Source organism: Stylophora pistillata, chromosome 6, assembly GCF_964205215.1.
Source record: "Stylophora pistillata chromosome 6, jaStyPist1.2, whole genome shotgun sequence".
Taxonomy (NCBI): Eukaryota; Metazoa; Cnidaria; class Anthozoa; order Scleractinia; family Pocilloporidae; genus Stylophora; species Stylophora pistillata.
In genome coordinates, this window is record NC_142524.1 from 18,263,687 (window position 1) to 18,278,047 (window position 14,361).

Sequence of the window (14,361 nt, forward strand, 5' to 3'; positions counted from 1 at the left end):
TCAACTGGAAAACAAACAAAAATATAATTAGTTTCTATTGTCAAACATCCAGTCGTTCGATGCCAAATTTAAGCTAATCAACAAAAATCGAAAGCTCTTGTTCAAATTGATTTTTTAAAAATGAAAATAATGAAGGAAAAACATGTGAAAGTCAAATAAGCCTACTCAGAAGGAGAATTTCTGAACAAAGAGCAGGTAAAAGTGGATGACAGGCGTACGGACTGCTGATCGTGTTTGCAGGTCCAGCCTCACGCTGCCATAGCCAAAAACAATGCAGAAACTAATAATGCAAAAACAATGCAAAACTAATATTGATTCTATGTTATCATACAAATCTTTAATCAGCCTTTGTCTTAGTTAATGGTAGTTTGTCTACAATACGATACAAAAAATCATTGAAAATGTAATTAAAGCTGTGACGGTGTTTAAAAAGATCATTTCTGTAGACATAAGGTGTGAAGAAAGATATGAAATAACTATATGGTGGACTCAAACTGGAGTGGACCCTCGACGCCACTTCCGTTAGAAACAATGATAGTCACGGCATTCGAAGAGAAAGACTTCTCCAACAAATCTTTACGTTGCCCGTCTATCTCTTCGTCTACGACTTCTGGTATGGCTTTCTTTGAATAAAACTTTTGCCGTGCTATTTCGAACAATCGTCCGGATTCTGTTGGTCCTGTCTGAGTTACTAACTGCGCAAAAATCGTTTTGGGGTTCTTCAAGAGTGCAAAAGGAGCATCGAATTCTATTAGCCTCCCTGCATCTAAAACCTGAAAGGAATAAGATGAAAGAAACATTTAATATCTTAGTTTCAAAGGAGCTTGAAATAGTTTTTCTCAGTTATATCCAGAGCGCCAGAAATCCAACTTTCCTTCCATGCAATCGAACGATTTCCACGCACGTGTTGACCAAAGGTAAAGAGTTCGAAATAGTGGGCATGGTCTAAATCTTTATTAGGACTCCAAGAAGGCTTTTCAGTCCTAATTTACACAAATGCATTGGTTATTGTCTACAATAAGAAAACTTCCTTTCAATCCTAATTTACAAATGAAAATTAAATATTATCTACAATAAAAGGGCGTTCAGTCCTAATTTGTAAATATATAATAATCACCGTACAATGATGCTGTTTGAAAAATATAATCGGAAAAGATAATCTTTCAATTTCCTCTTAAACATTGCTAGGTTATTACAATCAGTGATAGCACTCGGCAATGAGTTCCACATAGTTACTGATCGGTACAGAAAAGATCGCTGCCCAGCAGCAGATTTGTATCCCGGGATATCTAATTTGTTCTTATTTGTAGTATTTCGATCGTGTACAGTAGCCCTAGTGACAAAGCGGGAACAGAGATATCTAGGCATTAGCCCATTAACACATTTAAACGTGAGAATGCCAGCAGTATATTTCAACATACTACTAACAGGAAGCCAATTTAAGTCCCTCAGGACAGGTGTTATGTGTTCGAATTTTCTCGAGCCTGTGACAACTCTTGCAGCAAAATTCTGGACACTTAGCAGTTTGGAAACGTTCTTCTTTGATGTGCTGGACCATACAGGAGAACAATAAAACAATCGAATAAATACCAAAGCGTGGATAACATTCTCCAAAGACTTTGAGTTAAAAAGATGTTTAATTCTGTTAATCTGGCAGAGGCTAACAAAACAAGATGAGACAGTGTTCGTAATATGTTCATCAAAGCTTAGAGTTGCGTCCATTTTTATGCCGAGATCCCTCGCTGAGTTGGATGGAGTAACTTCTTTGGCTAATAAAGTGACATGAAAATCTTTGGGGAGTCTTTGCAGCATCTGACGATTTCCCATCACCAAGAGTTTAGTTTTATCATGGTTGATGAGGAGACCATTATAACAGCACCAAGACCATGAAAATCTTTGAGGAGTCTTTGCAGCATCTGACGATTTCCCATCACCAAGAGTTTAGTTTTATCAGCGATCTTAACCAGGTCTTCGTTTATCAGCTGCACCACTGCGGTAGCATCTTTGACAGGAAACTCGTCAACAAATGATTCCAATGAGCCCCTTTTCGGGACGGTAGGTAAATCATTTATGTATAGGTTAAAGAGGGCCGGCCCCAGTATCGAGCCTTGTGGAACTCCATGAGTGATCGGGTCGAGGTTCGAGGTCTCAGAACCAATCCTGACGTAGTGTTGGCGCCCGGTTAGGTAACTTCTACGCCATTCTAATGCAGTATGACCAATTCCAAGAGCCTGTAGTTTGGAGAGAAGTCTGCAGTGGTCAATACTGTCAAAGGCTTTTGACAAATCCTGATTAAACCAGTTTTTTTTTGGGACTCGTCTCGGAAAATCCTCCAGAGATCTTTTCTTTCACTTCAGGATTTTGTTTTCTGGGGAAAGGCCTTGCTGTTGAGTGGATTTCAACAAAGTAGATCCGACTGTTGCTAGATTATGCTGCTGCTTATGTTACTGTTGATTTATCATGTTAGGGTATAATTTAACCGGCAGAACATTAGAATCATTCAAACTCAACTACTTTGTTAAAAAACTTGTGATATTCTTAAAGGGAGCGAATCCTAAAAGGAAGCACAGTAATTATCCTCCTTAGCTCGCCACTGACACAATCTCAAAGTTGTCTCCAAATCTCCTCGAAATGAACAATCTTCCATAGCAGCTCTCTCACAGTATGGCTTTCTAACAGTCGGTCACTCCCGACAACAGCAACCACGACTACTGCACGACTGAGTCCGTATATCCTTACAACACAACTATTTTAGTAGTATTACATCATAACAACGTGACCTAATAAAATGTTATAGAAAGTTGGCATGACATGACAATAGAAAGTTTGTATATGTACGTCAGTATGACTCGGCATTCTAGAATTTCTTATGAACTTATCTCACAGTTATTATTCATAAGAACCCGCCATGTTAGTTTGAATAATTTTATAGATTACTGTCACTGTTTGCCTGAGTTTCACACGCATCAATGAAATAGACGTGGACGAATTATTCGCAGAACAAACGAAAAGGACAAAAAATGTCAACTTCATTGTTTAAGCCCAACGGACAGCTGATGAAGAGGTAATATTTCTTGGCCCTTTCACCTAACATACAGCTTCTCAATATGAAAAACTTTCAGCTAACTTGGTGTGTTTCTCTTGTAATTCACGCGGGGAATATTTTGAAATTTCGATTGAGCCTTTTCCGAAAAAAAAAAAACAGACCTATCTTGGAGTTAGCCTCAGAGAGGCTATGTGAAATATGGTTATTCTTAATTCGCCAAACCATAGTTTAGATTCCAAAACATAATCTAGAGCTCTTTTTACAACATAAAACATACCGCAGCTGAAAGTCAACGATAAATTTAGCAGCAGCATTTTAAAAAGGTTACTTTTCAATTGATGAGATTCACTCAACAGCAAGGTCTTACCCTGACAGGCACAATAGTGAAGTTTAGACTGTTAAAAACGGGATTTTTCCACAACATTGGCATACTAATGGAGAATGCCATGCCACAGGTTCTTCAATCCTTTCGTCAACACGTGTAAAAATAGTTCGACTACAAAAGAGAAAGTTGTTTGGATCTATGTAAGTATCTGAGCAACTGCCCACCTACCCTCCCCGCAAAAACCAACAACAGTTCACTGATAACAAGTTTAGGTTAACGTTGGGTTAGGGAAGGAGTAGGTGCGCAGTTGCTGATATTAAATCCACTTCATCACATTCATTCTGAGTGGGTCAGTACCATAACTCTGTCTGAATCCATAATTGTATGAAGACGATGAGCTATCGTCAGCACCGTGCAGTGCTTGAACTTTTCACGGATAGTGGCCTGGATCAAGGCATCTGTCCTAAAGTAACAACAAACATTCAACACCTATAACCTGCCACAACAATTGAAAAATAAAATAATAACCAATAAACCTTCTCTCGAGTCTTCGTTGAGCGCTTTTCGATTAAAAGCTAGGAAACCATGCAAAACTACACAAAGAGGGAAAACATTCTTAGTCCTTATGACAAACAAAATACTGCTGGAAGCCTTAAGTGAGCCACTATAAACTTTAAGATTAGCACCCGAGTTATTAAGAAATTAGTGAAGGTTACACAAAGTAATCGAAATCCATGTTCACTTTCGATATACAAATGAAAATTGTTTTACCGGACATTTCACGACTCACAATGCCGCTTACATAAATTAAACAATGAGGCAAAGAATGAGATGGCTCGCAAAGTCAACTGTAGTGTTATACTAAACAATACATTATCAATACGTTATCAGCATGTGACAATTCGATTTCAATGACAGTAACAGCAACAACAAGAGTAACAATTCGTTTCCTTCGACAGAATTAGGATAAGTATGTAGAGAAACAAACTAAACATGCGTGTATTTCATTTCAGTGATTCACAAACCTGGGGTCCACGTTTGCCGTGGCTTCATCAATCACCAGAATTTTGTTCTGCCTTAGAATGGCCCGTGCTAAACAAACCAGTTGACGCTGACCAACACTGAAGTTTGAACCTGCCTCGGCAAACTCTGTATCCATTCCTTTAGTGCTTTCAACAGCAACCTTTAACTGCACCTAACATTGGCAGAATATTTACAGAACTTTGATCTTGCTAGCTCGACTAAGCTCTTGAAGAGAAACAAATAAAACTCTTCTTGCAGGATACATAATGAATTAGGTTCAATTTTAGGTTCAAATTATAATTATCAAAATTTCAGTCATTGTTCCACAGTTAAATAGTAAGAAGCAATAACCTTTATTTAGCCCGGGCGAAATAACTAGGAGAACTACCCAAAAAAAGTAGAAAGAAAAAAAAAAACAACAATGCTTGAAATTCTAAAAGATGAATATTGACATAATAATACATTTACTGCACAGCCTGCAGCAATATCTACTATTCGTAAAATAGTCCGATGAATCCGTGGATCCGTCGGATGGCCTACTAATGCGCAGGAAATACACGTTCGTAGTAATAAATTGACGAATGAGCGCGAACTTAGGAGAAAAGTTACTCTCGAATGGAGGATCGACACGATGGAGGTGCTGAAATTTCCAAATCAAGTTATGGGAATGAACGAAACTTGTATCATGGCCACCTAGAAACATATGTTTTAGGATAGAGTGAATACTGTAACACATATAGTTTTGAGGAAATTTCCCCTAAAGAAAAGGCTTTAAGGGAAAGAACCTCGCTACTTCGAGTGTTTCATGGAGTTTTCGCCACTGTTTCCTGGTTGTGAAAACGTGTGAAGTGATTCGAGATAACAAAGGAAAATAAGACCGCGGAAATCATCTTTACGAAGCGTATTGAAGCTGAATTTTTTTTTTTAACTGTTGGCTTATCTCCTGTAATCAAGTACAAATGGCCTCAAAATATTCATTCAACTTTAGTTGACAATTCGCTGTCTGATTCATTGCGTCGGTCTCTCCTTATGATAGAAAACACAAACGAGGACTACTGATTTGCCAACCTCCTCCAATACTCTCCACAACTCTAAGTCACTGTGTTCACTAAACGGATCGATGTTTCTTCTCATGGTGCCGCTGAAAAGAACAGGCTCCTACAAAGGAAACATAACTTTCAAAGAAATATATATATATCTATATATAAATATATATATATGAAGGTTCAAAATGTCGAACAGACTGTTAAAACATTAGCACGCGTACTAGTCTTTTCTGCTTCCTTTTAGCAAAGCGAGAAAGGCGCGAGGTGAGCGGGAATCACGCGAAAAGCATGACGTTCTCTGGAGCCCTTGGAACGGTTACCTAATACTTCTTCCTTGCCACTAACCTGTGGTATGATGGACAGTTTACTCCTGAGGTCTTTAAGCCCAATTTCCTGTATGTTTATACCATCGATTTTTATGACACCGGTTGGTTCTGCCAGGCGAAACAATGTAGATAGCAAGGACGATTTTCCGGCACCTGTGCGCCCAACCACACCTATCTAAAAACATGAACCAGGAAGGCATTTGTTAGAGTGAAACTCTACACCTGAAATGCTAATATCTTCCACCTTTTTGTCGTTGTTGCTCTTATTGTTGTTCTTGTCGGAAAAATTATCGTTTTTAAACAATTTTATGAGTGTCAGGTAAAGTAGCTTTATAGAGGAAACTGATGTCCATAAAACTAAATCGGGGTTTTCATGACTATGGTCAATTACATTAATGCAATACAACATCATTGAAGAGCACTTACAATGCACCAAAATATGTCAACCGGCTCAGTTAACACCAGATATCACGTATAGTGCAGGTCAAAGGTTACAATGTTAAAAAATAGATCGAATGGAGCTAATAAAAGGGCAAGGCTTCATTATTGTTCTATTACAGTTTACTTAAGAGTTTAAAACTCAGCCTTCTGACGAAGTATTTTCGTTTTAACTCAAAATGTATTTAATACGAGTTTATATAATTAATATTACCTTTTCACTTGGTTGAACAGAACAGGATATGCCGTGCAGCACTCTGGGTAAAGAATTGTGATATCTAAAGCTCATTTTCTCGAACTCTATTTTTCCTTTAGGAGGCCAGCCATCAGGAGGTTTGGTATCCGTTTCTCTCGGAGCTTCGGGTTCCAGGTTACAGTATTCCAGAATACGCTCAACAGACGTCATCTGTGTGAAGACAATAATAACAAAACCAAACTTTTAACAACCCTGAAACGTGCTGACACCTTGATTTGTTATAGAACATTGCGCAATTAATCGAAAGTAAACAGTTGGTGGCCTTACCAAATTTTCAACTTCGGCGCTTTGCTTGACGCACTGTTGGAACACACCTGATATCTTAATGGCGTAGCTTAGAGTAAGACCTACCACACCAGCGCTCAACGCTGCAAAATACAAATGAGTTCTACTTAATTCGTAGCTAATAGTCAACACTGTACTAAGCCCATGATTGCACACAAAACAAGGGCGATTCTCAAAACCCTGGGACAAGATCTGATGTTCACCATGATACTGTTACAACGATACAGCTTATCGAGTGAGGGATCTATCCCATTCAAATGGTCAGTATCATTATTCAGCTTAAACTAATTAACTTTTGTGCAACAAGTCACTTTACCATGGTTGCCGCAATCATAGTCCGTGAATTTAAAATGTTAAAAACAATAGTTCATTCACAAACAAACTTGAACGCACATTACAAGAGAAATAATTTTCTGGTCAGGAATCTGCCATCGGCACCGACCAACCTACGTGAGCAACATCAACATCACATAAAACGAAAAGGCCAAGACGTACGACTTTATATTGATTTAAAAACTTTATTTTCCTTGAGGTCTTTGAGGTAAGTAAATTTCCCCCAACTCAAAGTGTAATTCCCTGACTTTTCCCTGACTGAATAAATTTTAAACTTTTTTCTGACCTACTTACAGAGGAGCTAAAGGACAGATCTGTATAACCTAAGTTCTATTTAGAAATATAAACCCAAGGAAATCTACGTCTCAGTGTATGCTCACAACGAAAAATCTTAGGCAAACGTGGCGGCCATGTTGGTGTCCAAGTCAGTCCTGAGGGATTTTTGTTCCAGTAAATTACTATAGCTGCTTATTACGCGAAGGAAGTTACGTGATATAGTATACTGAAATCTCAAGAAACACTTACAGGATTTTAGAGCAGGAGAAACTAAGGCAACAAAACTAATGAAAATGACACAGAGTATGTCGAGCCTGAAAGAGAGCCATGCTGAAGTAGAGATGAAGGTAAACCAGGCCCTTGTGTGTGCGTCTTGATAGGAGTTCATCTGATCCGTAAATACCTCCTCCACGCCAAATGCACGAATAGTATCCAGACCTAACAGAGTGGTGGAAAAATGACCGAACAGTGGACTGCGGCCTGCAAAATAACAGCTCGGGTTTGGTACATAGCCATTATCTTATGCTAAGAAAAAGACGTCGTTTAATTCAAGAATGTTTAACGCCATGTCCAAAATGGGTGAGTCTGCACGCGAGGGAGAGCTAAAATGACTGCCTTCTTTATGATTCAGTATTTCATCTCCCTAAGACGGAAAAGCGGAAGAACGACAGCTCAAAAGTTTCATCTTTTCATTTGTTCTATTTTACAAGGAAAGAAAACAAACTCCTTTGTACAGTCTAGCGGTAGTGAAAGTGATATAAAAAAAAGCTATTTGCAAATTCGCGTACACTATTACATCAACACTTCCTTTTTACAATCGGTCTTTGCGTGATATGAAAATTAATGGAAGTTTATAAATAACTGAGTGAGGTGCAATTTGGTCTGGAATCATACGCTTGATTTGAAATCACAAGCATGATTTCACAGGTCGCCCAAGCTCTGCCACAGGCTCTTTCACAGTAGATTATTAAAGAGTTTGTATAGTGGTTTAGTTGGACTTGCTCAGTTTTGAGCTTCGTAAATGTAAAGTTGTGTGAAATAATCAAAGAAATAAAGTCTTACCTTCATAGAGAATAGTCTGTGTTGTTCTCCTCGCGATTTGTGGCCGTTTTGATGTGTTTTAGCTTGACTCCCTAATCGCCACCGAGTTACCGTGCACAAGATACGGGAAGGTAGGAAACCTCGGTTGACACATGCTCGCCAAAATTGCTCGAAAACAACACTTAAATACTTTCCTTCGAATCAAAACTTGGCAGCACGAAAGCCAAATAGTTTCCCTTTAAGTTCACCGAAAAAAATCCCACAAAAGTTGGTTTGTCGAGCAACCAATCCAGCAAGAATTTCAAATTAACGGCCGTTCTAAATTCTTCTAATGCGTGGAAGGAACATGTTGTGCAGCTGAGAGACCGTTAATGCGCGGTCAACCTGGACCCTAGTCAAATCTCTCTCAACGGGTCCTCCCCATAGTGTTCTAACACCAACTCTTCTCACATACTAAGGTACCCCGGGTAAGAGGATATTTGTGAAAATCCATTGAAAACAGTGAAGATGGACAGTATCGAAGATCTGATCAAGTCGATGTGTCAGAAGACTATGGGGAGGACCCGTTGAGAGAGATTTGATTAGGGTCCAGGTTGACCGCGCATTAACGGTCTCTCAGCTGCACAACATGTTCCTTCCACGCATTAGAAGAATTTAGAACGGCCGACTTTTGTGGGATTTTTTCGGTGAACTTAAAGGGAAACTATTTGGCTTTCGTGCTGCCAAGTTTTGATTCGAGGGAAAGTATTTAAGTGTTGTTTTCGAGCGATTTCGGCGCGCATGTGTCAACAAAAGTTTCCGACCTTCCCGTATCTTGTGCACGGTAACTCGGTGGCGATTAGGGAGTCAAGCTAAAACACATCAAAACGGCCACAAATCGCGAGAACAACACAGACTATTCTCTATGAAGGTAAGACTTTATTTCTTTGATTATTTCACACAACTTTTATACAAACTCTTTAATAATCCACTGTGAAAGAGCCTGTGGCAGAGCTTGGGCGACCTGTGATGATTTCAGACCAAAATTGCAGAATACGAAGTTCAATTACCACATTATTAAATTGCAACGATGAGGGCCAGTGGGCATGATATCAAAATGGACGTAATGAAATAAATAAACCCCTTTTTGTCTCGCTGGTATGTCGGCTGATCATGTCCATAGCTGGGAGATTGTCCTCTAAATTTCCCATTTTTTTCGGCCAAATAATTTATTTTCGGAGAATCCCTCCGACGTGGACATAATCAGCTGACATACCAGCCGCTCGAAGAGGTTTATTAACTAAATATTCCCCGATTTTAGCAGGGGCATTTTTAACAATCGCAAGAGAAAATATCTAATGAATTTTAAAAACCGGTATCTAGAGAGCGTCATGTCAGTCGACATGCAAATGTACTTACTTATTCCCTCGATTCTTTTCACTTCCCGAGATGTCTTCATGTAATATGACCTTAGGTACCAGAACACCAAAACAATGGGAATAACAACAGCAAAAGTAATAGGATTGTTACTAGCTACTAACGCCAAAATGCCAACAACGACGAACAAAGTCTGAAAAAGTCACAGTATCATTGCATTGATTACCTCTTTTACCATATAAACAACATCGTTTTTACAACTTTATTGGTCCTTAACATCTGATGGGTAATTACAAAATAAATGTACAAGTACACAAAAATAAGAAAATATGCAAAAAAATAATATAGAAAATAAATACTTAGTAAAGAACTGAGTTGATTGGTATAATAGATGTATAAGAGGTATAATGCAGATAAAAATATATTCAGTGATAGTCCCCATCTAATTTAAACTTAAGGATGGATTATCTATCAATGTTCAGAGATCAAAAGTATCATAATCAAATACTGATGCTGTTGGCTTCACCTCACCCAGTAAGTGAACGGCTTAAGAAACCTTAGTTCGGTGTCACCATTTAACGTTCAACTTTCGTCATTAGATACTTTTTGTCAAGAATTATTTTACCTGTAGAAAATCACAGTAAGTGAACGGCATCATGTCATCGACAAATCCCATGTCTTTAGAAAATCTGTTCAAAATACGACCTTAGCAAGAGAACAATAATAACGTGGTTAGCGACTCCACCTAACCGTCCATATTTGGCTTCCAGGTTCAATCACACAAACACTGAAAACTCTATTTATCAAATTTCATTTAAATTCAGAAAGAAATTTAGAAGAATATTTTTTGTATACGATGAAAGCTGTACTCGATGTTTATTTCAATGCTTTTTCACACTGCTTGCTTTTTAAGAGAAGGGCTGATGACGGATTTGCTTTAAGGAATTTAGTAAGCGGGAGCATAAAATGTGTTCAAAGGAACTTTACAGGAAATGGACAACTGCACAGAAACCAAAACGCAACAAAAATAGTCCATGTTAACAATTAGTTGAAACATTTTCAAGACTTGTGTTAACATACAAAGCACCGCACATACATCCACTCTTGCTCTCACCTATCGAGTTTGTGTCGAAAAAATAAGATGGCGCCCGCAAGAGAGCATTAAACATCTTCTCGTGAAGCTTTCTCGACGCCACAATAGTGAGTTTGAAGAAGAGCTGAGTCCTAAGTAACGTAAAGAACAGAAGACAAACCACAAACACGGAGTAAATGCCAAGATAAAGATCACGGTTGGGTTCTTGTCCTTGATTGGAGTTTGTAGTGTTGCGTGTATCAGACATTGTTAAGTACTCTTCCTCTTCATTACACCTAAAGACAACAACAAAAAAATGAAACTTTTTATGAAAAATTGTCGCGTGTATCAGACATTGTTAAGTACTCTTCCTCTTCATTACGCCTACAGACAACAACAAAAAAATGAAACTTTTTATGAAAAATTGTCGCGTGTATCAGACATTGTTAAGTACTCTTCCTCTTCATTACGCCTACAGACAACAACAAAAAAATGAAACTTTTTATTAAAAATTGTTCAAAACAATCATTACCATCGTTTTGGCTCCATTAATAAAAGTTTTGAGGTTACAACGCATACATCTATGCAGGAAAATGCCATTCTTGGAAATTACAGGGATGAGAAAAAAGTTCTCATTTCTATTGTCACCGTGGAATGTGGTGGAGCGGTCTGAGTGATAATCAATAACAGTTAAGGGAAGAAGGAAATCTTACCAGTAAGACAACCATACATCAGACAACATAAAGACGACCTGACGAAGAAATGACGATCAAATTAACAGGCTTATAGTAAACTGGCTTATTTCAATGGGAATCTTGTGTGCAAGTTACGGATTGAACACTAAAACTGACATGAGTGATAATTATTTCATATCTTATTAAATTGGCACCGCGATTTAACACGTGATAAAGAGTTAAAAATAAAGCACGAAAACAGTGTTTGTTAATCTGCTATTTGCATGTAAAAATAACGTGTTTCACTCAGTGTTCGAGCATGGTTTTCTAGAATGCCGAAGAAAACCAAAGAATGCATTGAATTGCTTAAGTGAGCTCTGTGTTTGGACAACAATCCTTGCACCAACCTCTAAACCAACAAAAACTACTCCAAAATTGGCCACTTGCTTTATTGCTGTACTCAGGATCGTTAACAAGGTCTTACTTGGAGTTTCCACTGTTTCTTTATGGTATTTCATCTCTTTTCTCATTGTTCGTTGTGACGACCGTCGTCTTACCTTGATAGCACTCCTTAACATTCAAAACCGCTGAATAACTTTACAAATACGAACACATTGTGATTTACCTGTGTTACTGCAAACAGCAACACCACAAAAAGAGAGGCTCCCAGACTGTGCAATGACTTGAAATACTGAACATATGTGTCCAGTGTCACGGCACCTTCTTGCTTAGTCTCTTTAGGAAGGATATTTTCGTCCTATAAGAAAAGATCAAATTCACAGTCGCTGGGGAATGTGTTCTGGAATTCATAAGGCACCAATGCATCCAAATGAAACTTACAAAAATTGATACTTCAGTTTCAGATGTCATGATTGATAACTGGCTTTCCAGCATAAAGCTTGCTCTGTGAGAAGACCGTGATTGAACACTGTCTGAGCGACCCAAGGGGAACCCATGTTGACTTTGGAGCCGGCTAAATGCCCGCTTTACTCTTGGTTCATCAGATTCAGATTCAATAGCAGAATCTTCGTCCTTTTCCTCAATCAGTAATGCCATAAAATCAAAGCCTGATTTAGCAAGTTCTTGGTAAGTACCCTGACCGATGCAGTCACCCTTCAAGATAAAACTTCCTATTGTTAGACTGGGGGATGATAAAAATCGTTTTTTAATACAATCATTAGTTACGTTTTTATGTAATTCGCTTGCAAATAGAGATTATGACACTTTTAAGCTAGTAGAGTACGTTTTGGAAAAACAGGTGAAAAATAAAGACATCGGGGAATACTCAAAACCTACAGTAATCGACACTTACAGTACTTCAAATTAAAATCTCGGGGCTTCTCATTCTCAAAGAACACAAAAATACGGCCACAAAACGACCCAGATTTATGACTTCAAATCGAGCTCTGGAGAAGGTTATGCCCCGGTAAACATTTGGCAATTGTTCCACAATTACGCCTCTTTAATAATATTGCGGTAACACAGAGGGCAAAATATGTGACGGTAGTACACGGCAGGACGGGGAAAAAATTCGGAAGAATACCCGCTAATGAGCACGAGGTTACTGCATTACTATCACTTCTGATATTACTGAAATTAAGGATAAGACTAATTTTTATTACACTCTCTGACTAAGGAATGGTGTATCAATTTTATAAGCTTTTAAATAAATCGTGAAGGTAAGGTAACATATGTACATCCGACAAGACAAGCAGCTGATCAGCTTCCTTCAAGTACTGCAGCTGATGGGTGACTAAGATACGAGGCTTCTGGGCCAAACGTCCACAAATACACCTAGAAATAGACAGAAGTACAACACAGAGCAAAGGCAAAACAATCAAACATGTCTCTGATCCCCAAAAACGTTATTGTTAGAAACTGCTAAAAGTTTGAAGTAGTAAAAAAAAATAAGGTTTGTTGAGGCTCATTTTACCTCTTACGTGTGACTAAATAACATCACGGAACGTTTTTGAAATGTTACATCTGTATCATCATGTCAAGATGGTGATATGAAAGATCTTGTTAATTTATCGTATACCGCGCTCTCACCATAGACTGTTTAAAGGTGATAGGACTGTCCCAAAAATGTAAAATAAAAATAGCCACCTTAAATAAAATCATACATTATTACACTGAAAAGAGACGTTAAGGGGAAAGTCAAGTGCATAAAGCATGGGTCAACATAATGTAAAAAAGTATATATTCTGAGAAAACAGAAAGCAAATCAATTTTGCCGTCAACACTACGTCTATAGTTGTCCCTTGGGGAGAGACAAAAATTTAGTTTACGACTACATGAAGGGTTCGTAATTATTTAAAACTGAAGGAGCGTAATAGAAGATGTCCGCAAGGCGAGAGTTTACTTTGTGTTATCACAGGTCACTAATAACTACTAAAAAATGTTAAAGTATTGAAACTCTCCTATACAGCTGTAGATAAACACCGGTAAACAGAAATAATAGTAAATTTACTTGTCAAACAAATGTCTTCCAACATCTGCATCCACAGCACTCAGAGGGTCGTCCATAATGTAAACATCGGCATCAGCATAAACAGCCCTAATAATACAAAATAAACTTCCATATCAAAGAGAGCCAACATAGTCATCTGCTTTCACATTATAAGGAAAAAAGATTTCGCTTTGTTAGAATGAAGATTCGAGAGCCGGAAAAGAGAGCCAACTGTCGCACAACTGTCGCACAATAAAATCAAGAGAGTCGTTTATGATTTCTTTGTTCCGATTGTCTTCTGCCACTTTTTGCGTCTCCATCGCCGACAATGTCCAAAAATTACGAACTTTGCAAGTCTGCTCCACGCTTCTATACACGATGTTTATCTGGCGCGGAATCAAAGTGGGCAATCCCG

General features: G+C 38.2%; 2 protein-coding genes across 5 annotated transcripts in view; one reads left to right on the forward strand and one right to left on the reverse strand.

Moving 5' to 3' along the window:
* LOC111338266 (ATP-binding cassette sub-family C member 4) overlaps positions 1–14,361 on the reverse strand; it is a 27,901-nt gene continuing 13,540 nt past the window's right edge. For all 4 annotated transcript variants that reach the window (XM_088726028.1, XM_022944710.2, XM_022944711.2 and 1 more), the window contains 16 exons: positions 13,968–14,054; positions 13,195–13,291; positions 12,338–12,610; positions 12,123–12,254; positions 11,537–11,574; positions 10,866–11,119; positions 10,377–10,456; positions 9,794–9,944; positions 7,604–7,834; positions 6,728–6,828; positions 6,419–6,610; positions 5,786–5,941; positions 5,463–5,552; positions 4,397–4,566; positions 3,729–3,834; positions 1–773 (listed from right to left, as the gene is read on the reverse strand). In XM_088726028.1, the coding sequence (XP_088582154.1) occupies positions 477–773; positions 3,729–3,834; positions 4,397–4,566; positions 5,463–5,552; positions 5,786–5,941; positions 6,419–6,610; positions 6,728–6,828; positions 7,604–7,834; positions 9,794–9,944; positions 10,377–10,456; positions 10,866–11,119; positions 11,537–11,574; positions 12,123–12,254; positions 12,338–12,610; positions 13,195–13,291; positions 13,968–14,054 (2,455 nt within the window). In that variant the 3' untranslated portion in view covers positions 1–476. The remainder of the gene's footprint in view (positions 774–3,728; positions 3,835–4,396; positions 4,567–5,462; positions 5,553–5,785; positions 5,942–6,418; positions 6,611–6,727; positions 6,829–7,603; positions 7,835–9,793; positions 9,945–10,376; positions 10,457–10,865; positions 11,120–11,536; positions 11,575–12,122; positions 12,255–12,337; positions 12,611–13,194; positions 13,292–13,967; positions 14,055–14,361) is intronic.
* Positions 12,450–14,361, forward strand: part of LOC111338267 (uncharacterized) — a 23,159-nt gene continuing 21,247 nt past the window's right edge. Inside the window, exon 1 of the mRNA XM_088726039.1 lies at positions 12,450–12,583. The gene's annotated coding sequence lies outside the window, so the exon portion shown is untranslated. The remainder of the gene's footprint in view (positions 12,584–14,361) is intronic.